At 46.3% G+C, this 17515-nt stretch overlaps 1 protein-coding gene across 1 annotated transcript; it reads left to right on the forward strand.

The window, feature by feature from the left end:
* The first annotated feature begins 5289 nt into the window (after positions 1-5289).
* Positions 5290-13994, forward strand: ZC3H12D (zinc finger CCCH-type containing 12D). Its single transcript, XM_036379307.1, has 5 exons — positions 5290-5791; positions 10203-10342; positions 11341-11575; positions 12203-12309; positions 12982-13994. The coding sequence occupies exons 1-5, from the start codon at positions 5421-5423 to the stop codon at positions 13992-13994; spliced, it is 1866 nt and encodes a 621-aa protein (XP_036235200.1). The 5' UTR covers positions 5290-5420.
* The last annotated feature ends 3521 nt before the right edge of the window (positions 13995-17515 follow it).

The following is a 17515-nucleotide window of genomic DNA, read 5'->3' on the forward strand; positions in this document are numbered from 1 at the left end:
TGGTGGTCTTGTGATGAGGCGTGGGGCATTGTGAAAGCTTCACTGGAGCAGAGAAGATCCCTCCTCTCCAGGGATGTTTGTAGTTTAGGTTGGACTTGATGATCTCAAAGGTCTTTTCCAGCCTAGTTCATTCTATGATTCTGAGTCCAAGGAGTGATGAGTCAAAGGTTGTTCTGCTCTCACAGCTGTTCTGGGCAGCAGGGAGCTAACATGTGTCTTTAGTTGTGGCTCTAGGAACACTTCCCTGTTTCTGTAGCCTTAACCTGCCCAGCTTAGTGGATTAGAGGAAGAGTTGTGCCAGAAGTAGGATGGAGGAGGCTGTGTCCTGCCCCTTTATCCTGTGACTGCCTGGGCACTGCTTTACACAGCAGCAGGGCGTCCTGGCTCCCAGAGAGTTTCCAGGGGTCTGGGTGTGATGTAAAGGTGTAACCATCACTTGGAAAAAGCAAGAGTGAGGCTTGCAGCAACCAGCAAACACTCTTTGGTTAAACAGGATACCACTACAAAGGCTTTGGCCACCCTGCTTACTCCCACAAAGTGTGCAGGTAGTGGGATTTCTGACTGGGAAAGGTCAACCCTGCTCTGGTGTGCTGCCTTCTGACAGTGGCAGACGTTCTCTCCTTCCACAGCACAGCACCCCAGCCATCCCTCAGGGCAGAGGGCACTGCACATGCAAGAGCTGTCTGAAGCATCCAAAAGGTCCCAGAGGTTGACCCCTCTTGGTCTCCAACCATTCTTGCTGCCTAAATTTGATTTGGGTGTATTTCTTCGCAGCGAGGTAAGGAAAAAGCAGAGGAAAACCTCAGGTTTCCATGAAGAAGTGCCTGTCAGACTTTGCTGTGGACAGGCTGAGCATCTCTGAAGCAGTCTTTCAATTGAGGCACCAGCAGGCTAAAGGGGATTGTTTGGATTTTGATATTTCATTGAAGTGTCCCAGAGCAGGTTCCTTCAGACATGGAAATGTTTGAATGAGGCTTTGCAGTATCAGGTGCTAAGCAAAATGTTGGGTTTTTTAAAGTATTTTTTTCCACATTTCCCCAGAGGTCAGGAATTTGCCAGATGCATGGGAATGAGGCTGTGCTAACTTGGTACAGCAACCCTGGTGGAAAATTTTTCACTTGACCCAGAATTCATATGCAATGTTCTCACTGCCCAGTGTTCTGCATCCCTGCTGGAGTGAGTCTGACTAATTTTTGCCCGTGACTCAGAACAGAGGTGTGTTGGGAACCTCTTTTATTTTTTTTTTTCCCTTTTGAAAAATGAAGTGAAAGTCTATCAAACTACGGTTATATGAGAGCACGGCCTGCCAAATGAGGAAGTAAAACCTTCCTATAAAATGAGTTCTGCCCACTGCACTTATTTGTCTCAGTTACATCAGCCATACCTGTAACTACAAGCTGGTGACTTCCTTGTGAGTCTGGTACTGCTCTGAGTCCAGCTTCTGGCTGGAGGATGGTGGGACAGCACTTGTGGGCCACAGAAAGAGCAGCTGCCAGGTAAGGTGCAGAGCAAGAGGGGTTACCTGTGGGCACAGCTGGAGCAGGGGAAGGTGGGGAAGAAAAAGGCAAATCTTTTCTTAGTCATCAAGACAACAAATTTCTGGTGTTTCTGTGAAGAGTTTATGAAGAGTTATGTGCATCTTTCATTTGTGAAAATAAAAATTCTTACTTTTCTGAAGGTAGAGCAGCCCACCACATGGCAGGGCTCAAATGGGCAGTCAGTCTTAGGTGGTTTGCAGAGTCATTCTCAGGGGTGAAGGAGGCAGAGGGGTGAAGTGGTCCGGCCCCAAGGTGTGAGGGGCAGCACTGTGGTGGCAGGGAACTGTAGCTGTGCTCCTTGTGCTGCTTGGCAAACACATGAACTTTAGAGAAGACCTTATCCTGCTCTGCCTTGACCAGTGCCAGGTCTGTCTGAGGCTGAATCCCCTCTGCCTCTGCTTGGGCAGAACTGGCCTTTGAGGGGGCTTTGAAGAGCCCTGTGAGTCAAACTGGTCCTTACTGTGGTTCTGTGCCCTGAGGCTGCTGGAGGTGCTGCTCTGACTGGTCAGAAGAGGAGCAAACACCTGGTGGAAGGAAAAATCATTCTTTAAAGTCATTCAAGATGTAGTAGTTACCACCACTTCTTTGGAAAATTGTTCTTAATTATAATTTTCTAATCTTAAAAATCTGTCAAAATATACCAAAGGCAGAAAAACATAAGAGGTTTTAAAATTTTGTTTTGGTCAAAAGTACTCATTGAAATATTAACCTTCTAAAATGTTAAGATTGAAATAGAATTTTGGAAATCTGACTGAAGCCATTCCTTCTGTGTGTGTGTGTGTGTGTGTGTGTGTGTGTATCTGTAAGAGGAGTCACAGCAACACAGAGTGAGTGCTTTTTAAGCTAGAACATAGGATGGGCACACCATTATCTGTGGATAAATTATTCTATGAAATGAGAAGACTTTGGCTTTCAGTGGAGTGAAAACAAAAAGACGTTCCAGTGGGATCAGCTGAGATGAAGGGAGGAAAGTGGCAGGAAGAAATCTAGGCAGTTTGCAAATTAAGGTCATAAAGTTTATAAATGGAATTTCACAACCTGTTTGTGATAGCAAAAGTTGGACTCTGTGATACACAATTTCTCCTCTTGTCATGTTTTACATGCTGGTTATAAGCAGCCAGCTGACGTGCTGGAATTGGGCACACTCCTGACTGTTTACTAATGTGTAAGCCAGGGATTTTATTGCCCTTTAATTCCCCCTTGAGAAGGGTGACCTCAGTGTTTTCTGTGACCAAGGCTTCCATCTGTTTTTCCAAATTATTCTCTTTGTGGTGAAAGCCCTGCAGTGCCTGTATCACCCATTTATGATGTTTGGCCACACTGCAGCAGAAATCCAGTGGTTAACTTTGCAGAGTTGCCACACTGCTGGTGATGGCTGATGCTGCATCACATCAAGGCCAGGCAGCATCCGGAGCTCAGCGCTTCCCAAGCTCAGCAAGCCAAGGGGATTCACTGCTTGCACAGAGGGACCAAGCCTGGCAAAAAGAAGCAAAGCCTTGCAAAAAGAAGCAAAGTGTGCAGACATGGACCACAGGCTTGCTGCTGCCTGGGATGGAGCCAGGAAAGTGCTGTGGTGAACAACTTTCATCCAGCACCTGCTCATGTGTGCTGGAGGCTGCAAGGTGGATGTGGCCTCTGCCCCCTCTGCAGCCGGTAAAATTCTAAAGGATTGAATCCAACCTAATTTCAGGTGAAATCCAGGGCAAACATCCATGCAACACAATGTGGTGCTAACATGGGAAATTGTTCTGATGGTAAAAGATAAGGGGGAGAAAAAAAAGAAAAAAAAGATAAAGCATCAGAGTAGACAGAAGTACAGGTTTGAAAAGAATAGTAATGGCAATTAAAATATGTGATAAATCTTTTCAACCTGAAGATATACTAAGAAAAGTTTTAATTAGCAATAATTTGTTTTTAAAAATCTAGGCATTAAAAAAAAATGAAGTAGCACACTTTAAGTGTTTGGAACCATGAATTGCATACCTGGAAGCAGGTTTTACTGTGGTGCTATCCTAGATGTGACAGCTTCTGCTTTATTTTGTTACATCAATGTATTTCAGCTCAGACAGTAGCTGTTCCAAAGATGAGAAAACATTTCAGTAATGAAAAAGCATTTTAATTTTCATCTGTAGTCAATGAATTAAAAAAAGGATTAGATGATTAGATGTAAAAATTGTTACAGAGTACATTGTGAGGAAAACAGTCACTGACTAAAATAAGCAATGCCTCTGTTTAGATGGAAAAATACACATGGTAACTGTTTTCCCCTTACAGTTATGATATATTTAAAGTATATTTTGTTTTATTTATGCTGTTTGTCATTTTTAACTGAGTGCCAGATTTCTACCAGAGAATACCTGAAATTTATAACATACAAAAGAAACATTGATTTTTACGTAGAAAAGTAAAAATCAAAGTTTCACTAGGTGAAGTTATAACTAATTACCATGTTTTCCTGCTGAACTAATCAGTTTTAAATTAACTGAACCCAGCGTGGATTTCTTCCTCACAGCCTGAGAAGGCTCTTATGCCTTGGGGAGGAGCTTCACTCTGAATCCTCTCCCAGCTGCTTGTTTCCAGTACCTCCATGCCTTCTTCCACATGGTGTCAGCCTCTGGCTCCCGGGTTGGCCACTGCTGGGCAGGGAGTGGCAGGCAGGCTGGGAAGGGGAGCTGGAGGGTGGGATGTGGTTCTGGCTCTGGCCTCAGCACAGAGGGCTTGTTTGGTCAGCTAAATCTGCATCTGACTGCAGCCAGCAAAGTGAAGGGGGCCACCCTTATATCCCTTGTGTGGGTAGAAGAACCAGCCACAGCTTTTAACCAGGTAGCACCAATAATTTCAGTGATGTGACAAGAGATGCTTCAGTGCAAGCAAGCCAACAGTGGCTGAAGGTGTTTGGCTTCACAGATGAGTGGTCACCCTGTATGTTTTCCTGCGTCACCCTTGTTGGGCTTGGCAGTTCTGGGTACCCTGACTGTGCTGCCCATCACCTTCATTCACTGGGTAGAGCAGAAATTTACATGGTGCAGTTCTGGAGAATATGAAGTAGCTTTTTGCTACTTTTGCACACTCATTTCTGAATTACCTTGACAATAAACGTAAGTGAAATTGAAACTGCTTTCTGGATCACCTGCTTCAAGGCACCGTCCTGATGGCTTTCAAAAAAACAAGCTGCTTCTCTGAAATTAAAAGCCCTCACCAAAATAGCAAATAACAGGAAAAGAGTAGTCAGGCATCATTAGAACTGATGAGTGACAGAATTTCAGAATTTATGTCTGTATACACACAGAAACATAGTAGAAAAGAGGAAACTATTAAAAAAATCTGTTTCCAGATACTTTGCAAACAGCATGTTTCCTTAAATCACTGGATGAAATTTGCTATGCTTGTTAAGTTGCTATGGCATCTGAGCCCATCCAGTAAAACTTGACAGATATTTATCTGGGGCTGAGAAACCACACAGCAGGTTGAAAATCCCCTTTGTGTCATTTCCTGTGAGATAAGTTTGAAGAACCAACTCACGCATGCAGCCTGTCTGCGCACAGGCAGCCTGGCATAGCTCACCCAGTCAAGTGACACCTGTCTGACATAATACTGGGAGAGTGACGAACATTGCATGGGACACTCTGCTGCTTTTATAATTAAGAGCGGAGCAGAAAATGCTTTAATGCTGAGAGAAGGCTGGACAGTCTCCTCAGAGGGAAGACAGCTAACCTGCTGGTCTCTGCTGTGCTCTAGGCAAAGGATTGAGATGATTGCATGTCCTTCCTTAATGCTTGTGTTTTGCAGTTGCTAATCTTTCCCTCCCTGAAGTTGATGCCTGTGGGACACAGCTGGGAAGACAGGATCATCAGGCTTAAAGGAGCATAAATACTTCCTAAAATGGCACTGGCCAGTTCAATTTCTAGCAAAGCAGCACCACCACACTCCAGAAAAGTTTCTGCAGCAGGAGTGGAAGTGAACCAGAGCAAGATGGATTTTTTCTGCAAGCTGGGCTATAATAAGCAGGACATCTGCAAAGTGCTGGAGAATCTGGGCCAAGAGGCCCTGGAGGATGATGTGCTGAAGGAGCTGATTCGGATGGGGAGCAAACCTCAGGCTCTGGAGGACCAGGCTCAGCCTTCCCAGCTGAAGCTGGTAGCCCGTGGATCGTGCAGCACCTCAGCAGGGCTGAAGTGGCTTGGAGAAGATGAAAGTGATTCTTCTGACTCCTTGAGGCCCATTGTGATCGATGGCAGCAATGTCGCCATGAGGTAAGCTCCTTTCCTGAAAGGCACCTCTCTTCCTCTGAAGCTTTTGACTTTTAAAACTGATGGCTTGAAGTGTGTTTTTCCTTCAGGTGAGAGGTGCATTGATGCATTTGATGTATGAACTATTGCTTGTTCCTGTTCTTTGGCTGATGCACAGCTTTTAAGGACCTGCTGTCTGGATGCCCATGGATCAGTGTTTACATCACATGCAAACACTGGCTCACTCTGCATTCTGACCTGCTCTAAGGCAGCCTCTGCCCACTGTTTCTGGCAGTGTCTCCCCCTTGGAGCTCACCACTAAATTACACCAGTAAATTACCCTTTCTAAATGGGCACCTAGGATTTCTAAACCTGAGGTGTTTCCAGGGAAAATCTGATGAACAGATAGACAGACCACTCACCTAATCTAAGGAGAGGGGAAATAAAGTCAGGTGGCTGTGGTTTCTAACATTATCACAGTTTTACTGCTTTGTCCTGCAAGTAAACTCCAAAAGTAAATGGAAGCCAAATAGAAAACCAACAAAAATTATACAAGCTGAGAACATTTCCTGGCTTGTATCATTTTTGTTGGATTTCTATTTGGCTTCTGTTTTAGGTAAATATCAGGGAATTGATAGTTGACTGATATTGAATAGATTCATTTCCTCCTCAGTCAGTCTGTTTCTGGGAAATGTCGCATCAACCCCTGCTGGCCAATTCCATTTCCTGAGCACAGCCCTGGCACTGTCTAAGTGCTCTTACAGATGGGGAGCCTGGCATATCCCTGTGGATGGGATGTCCCAAGGCAGCAGTGAGTTGGCCTCTGTTTATCCCATCAATACAGAGCCAAGAGTCCAGGATGCACTGGCTATCCATCTGTTTTCTCTGTTAACTTCCCTGTCCACTCAGCAGGGCCAGGCCCATCCCTGCAGGCTGGGACAGGGCAAAGGAAGGCTTCCTCCTCCTGTTAGCTGTTCTGTGAGATGAGATGAGACCAAATCCCCTCTGGTTGGAGAGAAAACTGGCCAAGCACATCCAGAGAAACCGGAGGCTAAGCAAATTATGCCATCTTGTGGGTGAAGGGAGAAATCCCAGACAAAGCCAAGAGTTTCCCTGCTCAAGGCAGCTCACTAGGAGTGGGAAATACACAACAGAGCAAATTTGTTTGGCCTTGTCTGGGCCATGTGCTTGGTACACAGGTGTTAGGATCTCCTGCCCTGCTTTGCCTCTTCACCCAAGCCGCTCCTCAGGGTGTCTTTCTTGCCTCTCTGCAAAAGAACTGAGCACCCACTCAGGCAGTGTGGCTGAGCTGATCACCCCCCCTGTCACTGTGCCAGGGTCAGTATTACCCATGGTGGGCCAAGGGCTCTGTACTCAGCTCTCCAGGCACAGCAGCTTTAAGTTTCAGAAAGGCAAAAGTTTTACAGCTCTTCTCAGACATCCCAAACTCTGCCTTGATAACAAGTCTGTGGATGGTGGAGGAGACTATTGAGCTTGTCAGTTCATCTGGTACTGAAAGGGAGCAGCTGCTTTCCTCTCCTGGATGCCTTTCAAAGTGGTGCTGAATGGCATTTGCTTTGGCTAATGGGGTAGGCCTGGACAGTGCTTTCAGTATCCTTGCTTTAATTTTTCTGGATTGCTGCTGACTGACAGAGAAGGACTGTTTGCAGATGTCAGGGGAAAGGGATGTCAGGTTCCCTTGCTGGGGAAAACTCCATCATCATCAATACCAACAACCATAGAAGTGTAGCAGAAGCAGCAGTTTAGGAATGAAACAATAGAGAGGTTAGAGCTTCAAGGGGCAGTTGTCTGTGTGGGGAAAAATATCTTGAGCATTTATGTTTATATCTTAGGATTGATGTTTCTGGAGCATTTCAGAGTTGGCATTGAGGGCCCACTGTAGAACACAAGGTTTTGAAAAGGAGGAATATGCCCCAGGGTAATAAAGCAACTGGCTCAGCAGACTCCAACCATCAGTCAGCCTACCCAGAGAAGCTGAATGGAAAATGACCTTGCCTTCAGCCAGTCTCAGTCATCAGACATCTCAGGACACTTGGTGTTTCCATCAGGTGTGATGAGAAATTTTGCCTCCTGCCAGCCTATCCATGGGAAGTTTATCAAGGCTGGTGGAAAAAATAAATGGAGTTGTATTAATAGAAAAAGGGAAGTGTCATAACTGTATTCACTGCACACTGCTATCTCCTCTAGTGCTTGCACTTACACCTAGTTTTAAAGCTGTGGTAGCTACAGAGGCCTGTTCCTAGGCCTTTCTGACAAAGCTTTAGCTGATGTTGTGTCATGACCACAGGGAGATTGGGCCATTTGCAGTTTTCAAAAGTTGTTTTGCCTAAACTACCTCCCAAAGGAGCTGGAATGGCACAATTTAAAAAGGATGCTAATGATGGATTAACTGCTGGAGTCACAGAGATGCCAAATCGCTGCTCCATTTTCTGAGAGATGGGCCCTGCAGGTCTGTGACCCTGTGCAGTGTGCCCTGTTGCTGGCAAGAGGCAGAGATGAGACTGAGCTATGGCGGGTCATGGATGGGTTATGGTCCATGGACTCCAGGGTTTTGTGGGAAAGGTGACTGGCAGGAGCCAGTGTGTGCCACACAGGGAGGATGGGAAGCTCCGAGGGCCTTGCTCCATTGCACAGCAGTCCCTGGTGTTCCGTGGGGATGTGCAGCCCCACACGGGGACAGACTCATTCAGGTGGCCCACAGGTCTGGCTGCAGCAGTGTGGCAGCAGCTGGATTAGCTGATAATGCTGAGGAGCAGTTCCAGGTGCATCACATTCCTTGCTCCACTCAGCCTTTTGGCTGACCCACTTGTGCTCGAGTACTTTACTTTCTGCACAGGATTATATATACAAGTAGCCAATATTTAAGAAAGATGTTGCTGAACTTTGTTTGAGACATGGCATCAAAGATGTACCTGGACTGCCTTTCAAAGGTAATTATCTGAAAAAGTCACTCACAATTCAGCAGTCCAGATGATGTTATGAATATCCTGGAAAGATCCCATCCTTTAAAACCAAACAAAACAGCTGTTCTAAAATGGAGATTAGATATGTCAAGCACATCAGACCATTTATTATTGCTATGGGTTTTGAATGACTTCCTATTGCCTTGGTAGCTCTTAATAGGCAGCCAGGTTTCTTCCTACAAATTGCGCTATTTTTCATCTGTGGTCACCATTTCAGGACAGAAACTTTTATTGGGTGTAAAACCAGCTTTGGTTACGAGGTTGGTGTAGACAGATCCTAGAGATGAATCCCTGGGAGGGTGGTAGGAGACTCATTTAAGACTGTGGCATCACGCTTGATTGGTCTGTCAGTGCAGGTGGGTGGAGCAGCCAAGGGAGTCATTCCCAAGGACCTTTTGCAGAAGTGAAAGCCTGAGTGAGACTGGCAATATTATGCAGCAAAGTCAAAGTACAAGGATGAGCATTCTGTAGATACTGTGAAGGTATTTATCCACTTAGGACTTTGGGTACAAATTTAAATTAAATTAATTTAAATTAATTAATTTTTAAATTTAAATTTCCTTGTTCAGAGGTAGTTCACAAACTACCTTCCTTTACACATACACTGTGCTGCAGTCAAATTTTAGATAAGTGAATGTCAAGCAGTAGGAGCTTTCAGGGAAGGTGGGACATTTAGAAGGATGTCACCCCCACTGTTTTCCTTGAGGTTATTTTCTGTCTGATGCTACATACTGAATTCTTTAGAACCCACCTTGCTGGCACTTCTAGAACACTTGTCTTAGGGCTTTCCTACCTCTCTGTGCAATGAAGAAAATATCCATCAACTAGAGCAAGACAAAAGTGGGCCTTAGGTGCCTGTGGCTATCTCCACTGATGTCTTGTCCCTTTTTTGGTTCTCTGTATTTCCTATCCTGCCTCTTACAGTTTTTCTCCCCCCATATTTTGTCTCATGTTTCCAAAAAAGACCACCAGTGGAGTGCCCTGTGATCACACCTTCAGTCATTAAAATCTCTAATGGCCCTGTTACCACAGAAGAAAATTCCCACATTTTGTTTCTCACAGGAGCCTCATGGGTTTCTGCTTGTGCAGGAAGAAACTCTCACTCCTCAAACCTTTTTCAGACAAGGCATGTGAAGGGTTTGACAAGGCCTAAGATCTTGTTGGTACTTTAGAACTTAAGTCCATCCAGATACAGATGGAAGGAATAGGCTTGGATCACAGAAATGGGGGATAGGAAACCTCTGTTTTTAAGTGTCCAAACTGTTTCAGATAAATCTTTGCTGGAGGAGCTGTTTGGATCTGTCCCACCAGGACACCCTGCCAGTTGTTTTCTTGGAAACTGGTGAATGACACAAAAGCTGTTTATTTTGCCTTTTCATTACTGGCTCAGTTAAAGAGAACTTTAAGCCTCATGAAAGCTTTGCCGCATCATCCCCTCTCTTTCTTTACAGTCATGGAAACAAGGAGGTGTTCTCCTGCTGGGGCATCCAGCTGGCAGTGGATTGGTTTCGAGAGAGGGGGCACACTTACATCAAGGTTTTTGTCCCACTCTGGAGGAAGGAACCCCCTCGACAAGACAGCCCCATTGCAGGTAGGTCACCATCCTGGGGTAATTTGGCAGCCATTAGGTGCAGTTTGGAGACAGAGGGGCTGTGAAGAACCCAGTACAGTTGTTTTTCCTGTAAAGACAAGCACAGTGCAAGTTGTGTATCAGGCTTCCCTCACTTGAATGAGTCATTAATTCATTGCCCCATTCAGTGCTCCTGGCTAGCAGCTAAAACTGCTTACAAGGCTTTGTTACACTGCTTTAAACCTTCTGCTTAACAAGCACAAGGTGCTGCCAAGCTGAGTTAAAGAAGGAGTTTGTCAGCTTGCAATGAGTCTTTGGAGCCTTCGAGGCCTGCCAGGAGACAGTGATGCTCATTACTGCATGGCTGTTATCTGTCAGCCTGCCGCCCAACACAGAGGGTGCATGGGCTCCCCTTCCAGGAGAAAAAAATGCATCAGCAGAAATCTGGGGAGGGAAGTGAAACTCAGTTTGTGTGGAAATATTTTGTCTGGAAGTCAGCCAGGTTTGTGCCAGCAGCTTGGTGTCTGCAGATGAGGCAGATCTGCCTTCCTGCAGAGAAGGAATGGCAAGAGGTCAGAGTGTCCTCAACAGCAGCAGAAGAAGTTTATTTATGTATTTTATCACACATGTTTTATCTCCATGCAAAGCTTACATCAGGGCTGGTTATGAGCCTTCTGGCACCTAGCAGGGTAAAAAGGGCACTGCAGGGATTCAGTATCAGACTCTCGTGTAGAATTCAAGGCATTCTTTTACAGATAGGAATTAAAAATCAAAAAAAGGTGTCTCAAAATTTACAGGTTTGGTAAAACCTCTTTGTAAAAGACCTGATTTTCAAGTTGTCAAATAACCACCAGGTAGGACTGCATTTGAAAATTGCACTGCGAGTTTCCTAAAGTGCTGAAATATCTTTAGATTCCTGTAGGTTTCTAGCAGATGTTTGACACCTAGCCATAATTAATTAATTAGTTTCTCTTTTATTTTTTGCTTCCCTCATCTACTTTTGCCAATCCCCCCACCAGATCAGCACATCCTTGAGGAGCTGGAGAAGCAATCCATCCTGGTGTACACCCCCTCCAGGAAAGTGAAGGGCAAGCGGGTGGTTTGCTACGACGATCGCTACATAGTGAAAGTCGCTTATGAGAGGGACGGAGTCATTGTTTCCAATGACCACTACCGGGACCTCCAGAATGAAAACCCCGAGTGGAAATGGTTCATTGAGCAGCGACTACTCATGTACTCCTTTGTCAGTAACAGGTAGGAGATGATGCTGTTATAGAACCTAGAATTTAAACATTCTGGGCCAGCATCGGAGTACCTCCCATCAGTAGCAGAATACATGAGCCTTTTTATGGAAGGAATTTATTGCAGCTTTGCTTATCTCATTTCTTGAGTGCCCTACTCCCTCAGCTTTGGTCTTAAAACCTCCCATGTCACTCTTCTATGAACTTTTGAATGGCAGCATTAATGACCAGCTTTGCTTCTTTCCAATCCAATTTGTGATGTTGAACCAAAGGCTGGTATCTTTTACTTTCTATTTCCTGTAAGAAGCAGAATTAAATCCATGAGAGGAGGCTGGCTGGCAGTATTTTTAATTCCCCTACACGACAAAATAGGACTTTTCCCTGTGTTTCTGCAGTCATGGCTTGCTAGAAGAGACAAGAAGCTGGTCTCTCTGGCCCTTCACCATCCCTGATGAGAGAAGGTTTTCATTCTTCCACCACACCTGCAAGGCTGGGCTGAGTGCTCCTCAGTCTCTTCACACTAACCTCTCTTCTCTCCTGAGTTTTTAATAGCTGAGGTGTCCAGGGGAGATGCACTTCACTGAGACATCCAGTGTGCACAGACCTGTGCTCACATCCATGGCTTCTTTTACTTTTCCAGGTTTATGCCTCCCGACGATCCATTAGGCCGGCATGGACCCACCTTAAGTAACTTCCTCAGCAAAAAGCCAGTGCTTCCTGAGAAAAAATGGCAGCCTTGCCCTTATGGTGGGTTTCTCCCCATGCTGTGAAGTGCCCCCGGCTTCCCAGCAGTGCTCTCCCTCAGCCACGTACTGTCCTGCTTTATGTGGTGAGCGCTTGGGCTGGGGTTGCTCCAAGGTGTGATGCTTTTCCCCCTCCTGCTTGAGTGGCTGCAGCCTCAGCAAAGGCAGCAGATGCTTGTGACCCCTCCATCCCTGCCTACACGCAGCACCCACGGGCACTGTGGCTGTGCTGCATGTCCTGCCCACACACACTTCTCACCTGGTGGAGTGGGTTCTGCTGCAGCACTTGGGAATGGCCATCCAAACACTTTCCCTCTCTCCCCTCCTGACAGCAGGTTTCTCAGAGGTAAATCGTGCAGGTTTCTCAGAGGTATATCCCTATGCCATTTTTTAAAGCCACCTTTTGTAGCAGGAGGCCTCCCAACCCACTGAGTGCAGGAACTGAAACATGAATATCAGACACTTCCAAAATAGCTGAGACTTCCTTCCACTGCTGCTTCACCCTGCTATTAATATCAGCAATATTTAAATCTGGAGTCAACAGTACTGAGTTTGAAAACAGTACTTCCTCTTTTTCTGTGTTTGTCACACCCAGTGCTGGGGAGAAGTGTTGTGTGCATTAATTGATGTTGGTGCTAGTGACAACTTCCTGTCTGATTTGGTTCTATCGTTTCAGGTAAAAAATGCACCTATGGCAATAAATGCAAATTTTACCATCCAGAGAGACAACATCAAGCTCAGCTTTCGGTTGCTGATGAGCTCAGGGCCAAAACAAAGGTCCCGTTATCCCAGGGGAAGGAGGAGGAGAGGTGTCAGTGCTCCCCGTGCGACGCCTGCACAGAAACTCTGCGGGAAGCCAGAGGCTGCTCGGGGCCCTCCCGCTGCCCAGGCCGGTGCCAGGGCGGCTGCTCGGAGCAGACATTCCGTGCCTGGCCCAGCAGCGCTGGCTCTGACCTGCGGAGGGACCCGCGCCTGCCGCAGCCAGAGCCGCTCCTGGAGAAGATGTCAGTGGTGTCCATCCGTGAGGACACGTGCGGCTGCAGCTGGTCCCGGTGCACCTCTCGGGACAGGGGGCTCACGGACAGCACCCAGCCCTGCTCCGACCTCAGGCACAAGCTGCTCTCACTGCATCCCCCTCGGGGCTTGGAGCGCCTCGGCTCTCCCGGGGGCCCTTTCCAGCGAGGAGCGCTCCCGACCGTGCCCGGCGGGATGTGCCCGGAGCGCGGCTGGGCTCAGGAGCGCCCAGGGGTGCCCGGAGCAGGACACAGGAGCCGCTCCTTCCCTCGCGGTGCTCAGCAAGAACAGGCCCCGGAGAGCCAGCAGCCTCTTCTGCGGCGGTGCCCGGCTCTGGGCCCTGCCCGGCTGCCCCCGTACAGCGAGCCCCAGCCCCATCCCCATGCTCAGCCCCATCCCCACGCCCAGCAGCAGCGCGGTGTGCCCAGCCAGGCCCCGGGGCAGCCTGCCCAGCTGGAGCTCAGCAACGGAACGGGATTATTCCAGAACGCCCATGCCTACCCCAGCGCCGCTTACAGGGACTACTGGCACACCCCAGCTGCAAGGCCACCCTCTGCCCAGCAAATAAACATACACAGGGAGCTGTGCTCCCCTTATCCGTACAGTGGGATGAGCCAGGTGATGACTTTGTACCCCAGTATCCAGGATAAGGGCACTGGAGCACCTCCCCTGTGAAGACAGGCTCGGGAAGGTGGGGCTGTTCAGCCTGGAGAAAAGAAGTTTGCATGGAGACCTCATAGAAACCTTCCAGTATCTGAAGAGAGCCTACAAGGAAGCCAGAGAGGGACTCTTAATCAGCAACTCCAGTGACAGTACAGAGGGGGATGGCTTCAAACTGAGACGGGGTAGGTTTAGATTAGATTTTAGGATGAAATCCTTAATTGGGTGGGTGGTGAGACACTAGAACAGGTTGCTCAGAGAAGTTGTGGATGCCCCATCCCTGGAAGTGTTTAAAGCCAGGTTGGATGGGGCTCTGAACAGTCTGGTCTGGTGAAAGGTGAAAGGTGTCCCTGCCCATGGCAGCAGGGATGTTGGAACTGCATTATCTTTTATGTCCCTTCCAAGTCAAACAATTCTGTTATTCTATGATATTGCCTGCTGGACTTTAATGATTGAAAGACACAGAAATTTGTGAAACCTCCAGAGCAAACCATTCCCAATCAGCACAAGTCCCAGGGCAAGAAGATGCTGAGGCTTAACTAACTGAAGCTCATTCTGAGTCTTAACTAACTGTTTTTAGAGGGTGTTATGGCAAGGATCACAGCTGCTCCAGGAATACAAGTATAAGCATCAAGTCAAGGCAAAGGCTGTCACCCACAGCAGTGGGATTGCATTCCACCTCCCCTGAAAGAGAAAGGAGGACTCAGGGTTACTGGGCTGCCAGCATGTGAACCTCACTGGTGCCTGGATTGAGGATGGCACAGATTTTCATTAACACCCTGAAACGTTAGATGTGATTTTAGAGTCCAACCTATGGTTCAACTACTTTAAAAGAACTGTGCTTGCTCAGCCAGCACAGAAGGTGATTTGGTCTGTTCCCTAGCACAGGGCTGTGCTCTCTGCTGGAAGGCAGCTCTGGGTCCCTGTCATCACCTGATTCAAGCCCAGCCCGCTGCCAGGGAGCTCTCAGAGCTACATCTCGTGCTTCTAAAACCATGCTGAGAGCACACAGAAGCCCCAGCAGAGGGGCTGCAGGTGCACCGGAGCACCTGAAGGAAGACACAGGTACATTTCTCAGAAAAGGGACACACAGAGCATAAATAAAATCAGGGAAGTCATCTTCAATGTAAGTCCTGGTGTGGACTGAGGGCTTGGGGCTGGTAATTAAAAAAAATCCCGAAGTCCAGATGATGCTAAAGAGAAAAAAAATAAAAAAAGCTTGAAAGTGTCTCCTGTATCGAACAAGAAATCTATTGTTGACTTAACTCTCAATTACCAAACATGGCCCCATAATGCAATTATACAGTAAACTATGTTCTGTTAGGACATGTTTGATTTTTAGTAAGCTGTAAAGCTGCTAATCTCTGCATTATTCCACAGAATGCTTCAGGTTCAATTCAATTAGTAAGGTTGATCCTGGAGGCTTTTTGGCATTATACCAAAGTTTAAGTATGTCAGTATGACATGTTTTAAAATGTTTTAACACATTATAAAATGTATTCTATAACATCTCTAACACTTTGTCCTCAATAATGTCTTCATTTTCTGGGTTTTACTTACGTGGTGGGGGGTTTTTGTTGTTATTTTGTTTAGTTTTTGGTTTTGTTTTCTTTTTTCCCCCAGTCCCAGTCATCTTCGAACTGATGCTTCAACATTCAGGTGGGATTTTCAAGCTCTCTGACCCTGCAGTATGTCATTTCTCTGAAGTGCAGGGTTGTTAGTTCCAGGCAGGAATTAAACACAGTCCTCAAAGAGAAGCTGGAATTCTGTTGCTTCTGCAAAAGTAGCAGTAATTTACCCTTAGTGACATTATCATATGATGAATTTTTTGAAAGCTGTGATAGTTTGACCTGTTTGCCTCTGGAAACCACCACCAGCTTTTGGTTTTCTTTTTTGGTTTTTTTTTTTTTTTGGGGGGGGGGGGTTTGGGGTTTTTTGTTTTTTTTTTTTTGTTTTTTTTTTTTGGTTTTGTTTTTTTTTTGATGATGGTGTTTGAAGAATCTGCAGAAAATAAATATACTGTGTCTATTCAATTTCTTATGCCCCTGAGGTTGGCTCCAGGGAACAACAATTTGCATTTTGGAGGTATGACTTACATTCACAAAACATGACTGTATTTTCCATATCTCCTATGCATTATTGGAATGGCTTACAAGTTTATCCACTGCATATTACATAAGGATTAGAAGTTCTAACAAACCAGAAGTTAAAACAAAACTATGGAAAAAATTCTCTGTGACAGGCCTCAAAAAATACTGGAGACAAAATGTGATGCTGAGTGGAAAAATACCTTCCACCCAAACAAAGCAAGTTCCAAATGGCAGCATCCAGAAAACACACACACAGCAATGGAGCAGGATGTAACTGTGCATGTCAACATTAATTTTCATGTCTGGCATGCATGTTACATATTTCAATACACAAAGCATTTAAAAATCCATGGGAAAATTGGCACACTGCCTTTACATGGTGCCCTTGGCTTGCTGGAGATGTGCATGAACTTTTCTCCTTTTCCTTTGAGGATGCACAGGAATTTGGTGGTTGTTCAAAGCCCTCTCAATGTTTAATTTTTTTCCTTTTAATTTCTGTCATATTTACTGAGAATCTTTTTGTGAAATACATAGAATGTGTGCTCTGCTGAGAAAGTGTCTGAGAAAATAAATCAGACTTTGGTGCTAAACAGAACTTGATTTCTCTTGGCTCTTGTGCTCACCAGAGGGTTTTTTCTCATGGGGATTTTGTTGGAAGGGCAGCTCAGCAGCGGCGCTGTGTCACTGCCTGAGAGGAACTCTGCTGCTGGCCAGGAGCCCACAGAAAGCAGGGAGTGCTTCCCTGTTCCACCACAGCACGAGCACATGGGGCTCAGGAGCTCCTGCTGCAGGGCCTTTGGCACTTTCCAGAGCAGGGATTTCTATCTGCCTTTGTCAGCCCCTGGAGCAGGGAAAGGGTTGAGAACAGAAGGGAGGCGGCGGCTCTTGGACAGAGGGCTGAGAGGCTGTTGCTATTTGGTGTCTCTGCTGAGATGCATTTGAGGCCAGCTCTCACTGCCAAGTTGCAAATGAGCCCATAAATCTTAATAGGCTCAGAAAGCCCTTGATATTCTTTGCTTTTTGGTTGTCAAGACTCTTTTAGAAGAAGCTGGAAGCACTGAGAGCAATCTTCCGGGAGATGGGCTGCTTTCCCAAGGGAGATTTACAGAGCTGCCAAGTTCATTTTAAGAAAAAAAAGTCAGGGGAAAAAAAAGCCAAAAAAAAAAAAGCCAGAGAAAAAAAAATCCTTTTACTTTCTCTACACTCAGCCCTTCCCCAAAAAGGCAGAAAGCCAGAGACACCCTCCCTTGCAAGGGGCTAGGGAAATTAAACACAAATATTTCACTGAGAAATCTTGGGTCAGCCCTGCAATAGCTCCTCAGCATAAGAAAGAGGAAGGAAGGAGGGTGCTCTTTGCAGTCCTGGGCACCTCAACACACCTCCCACCACCTCTGCTAAAATACAGAACTCTCCTTCACAGAACATGGGTGACAAGCCTACTCATGT

This window comes from Molothrus ater, chromosome 3 (genome assembly GCF_012460135.2).
Source record: "Molothrus ater isolate BHLD 08-10-18 breed brown headed cowbird chromosome 3, BPBGC_Mater_1.1, whole genome shotgun sequence".
Lineage (NCBI taxonomy): Eukaryota > Metazoa > Chordata > Aves > Passeriformes > Icteridae > Molothrus > Molothrus ater.

What these genes read in the sequence shown, in the direction of transcription:
- ZC3H12D (XM_036379307.1), top strand. Translation starts at nt 5,421, where the DNA reads ATGGCACTGGCCAGTTCAATTTCTAGCAAAGCAGCACCACCACACTCC. An exon ending in TACTCCTTTGTCAGTAACAG is followed by an intron (nt 11,576 to 12,202) that starts GTAGGAGATGAT and finishes TTACTTTTCCAG; the next exon opens with GTTTATGCCTCCCGACGATC. An exon ending in ATGGCAGCCTTGCCCTTATG is followed by an intron (nt 12,310 to 12,981) that starts GTGGGTTTCTCC and finishes CTATCGTTTCAG; the next exon opens with GTAAAAAATGCACCTATGGC.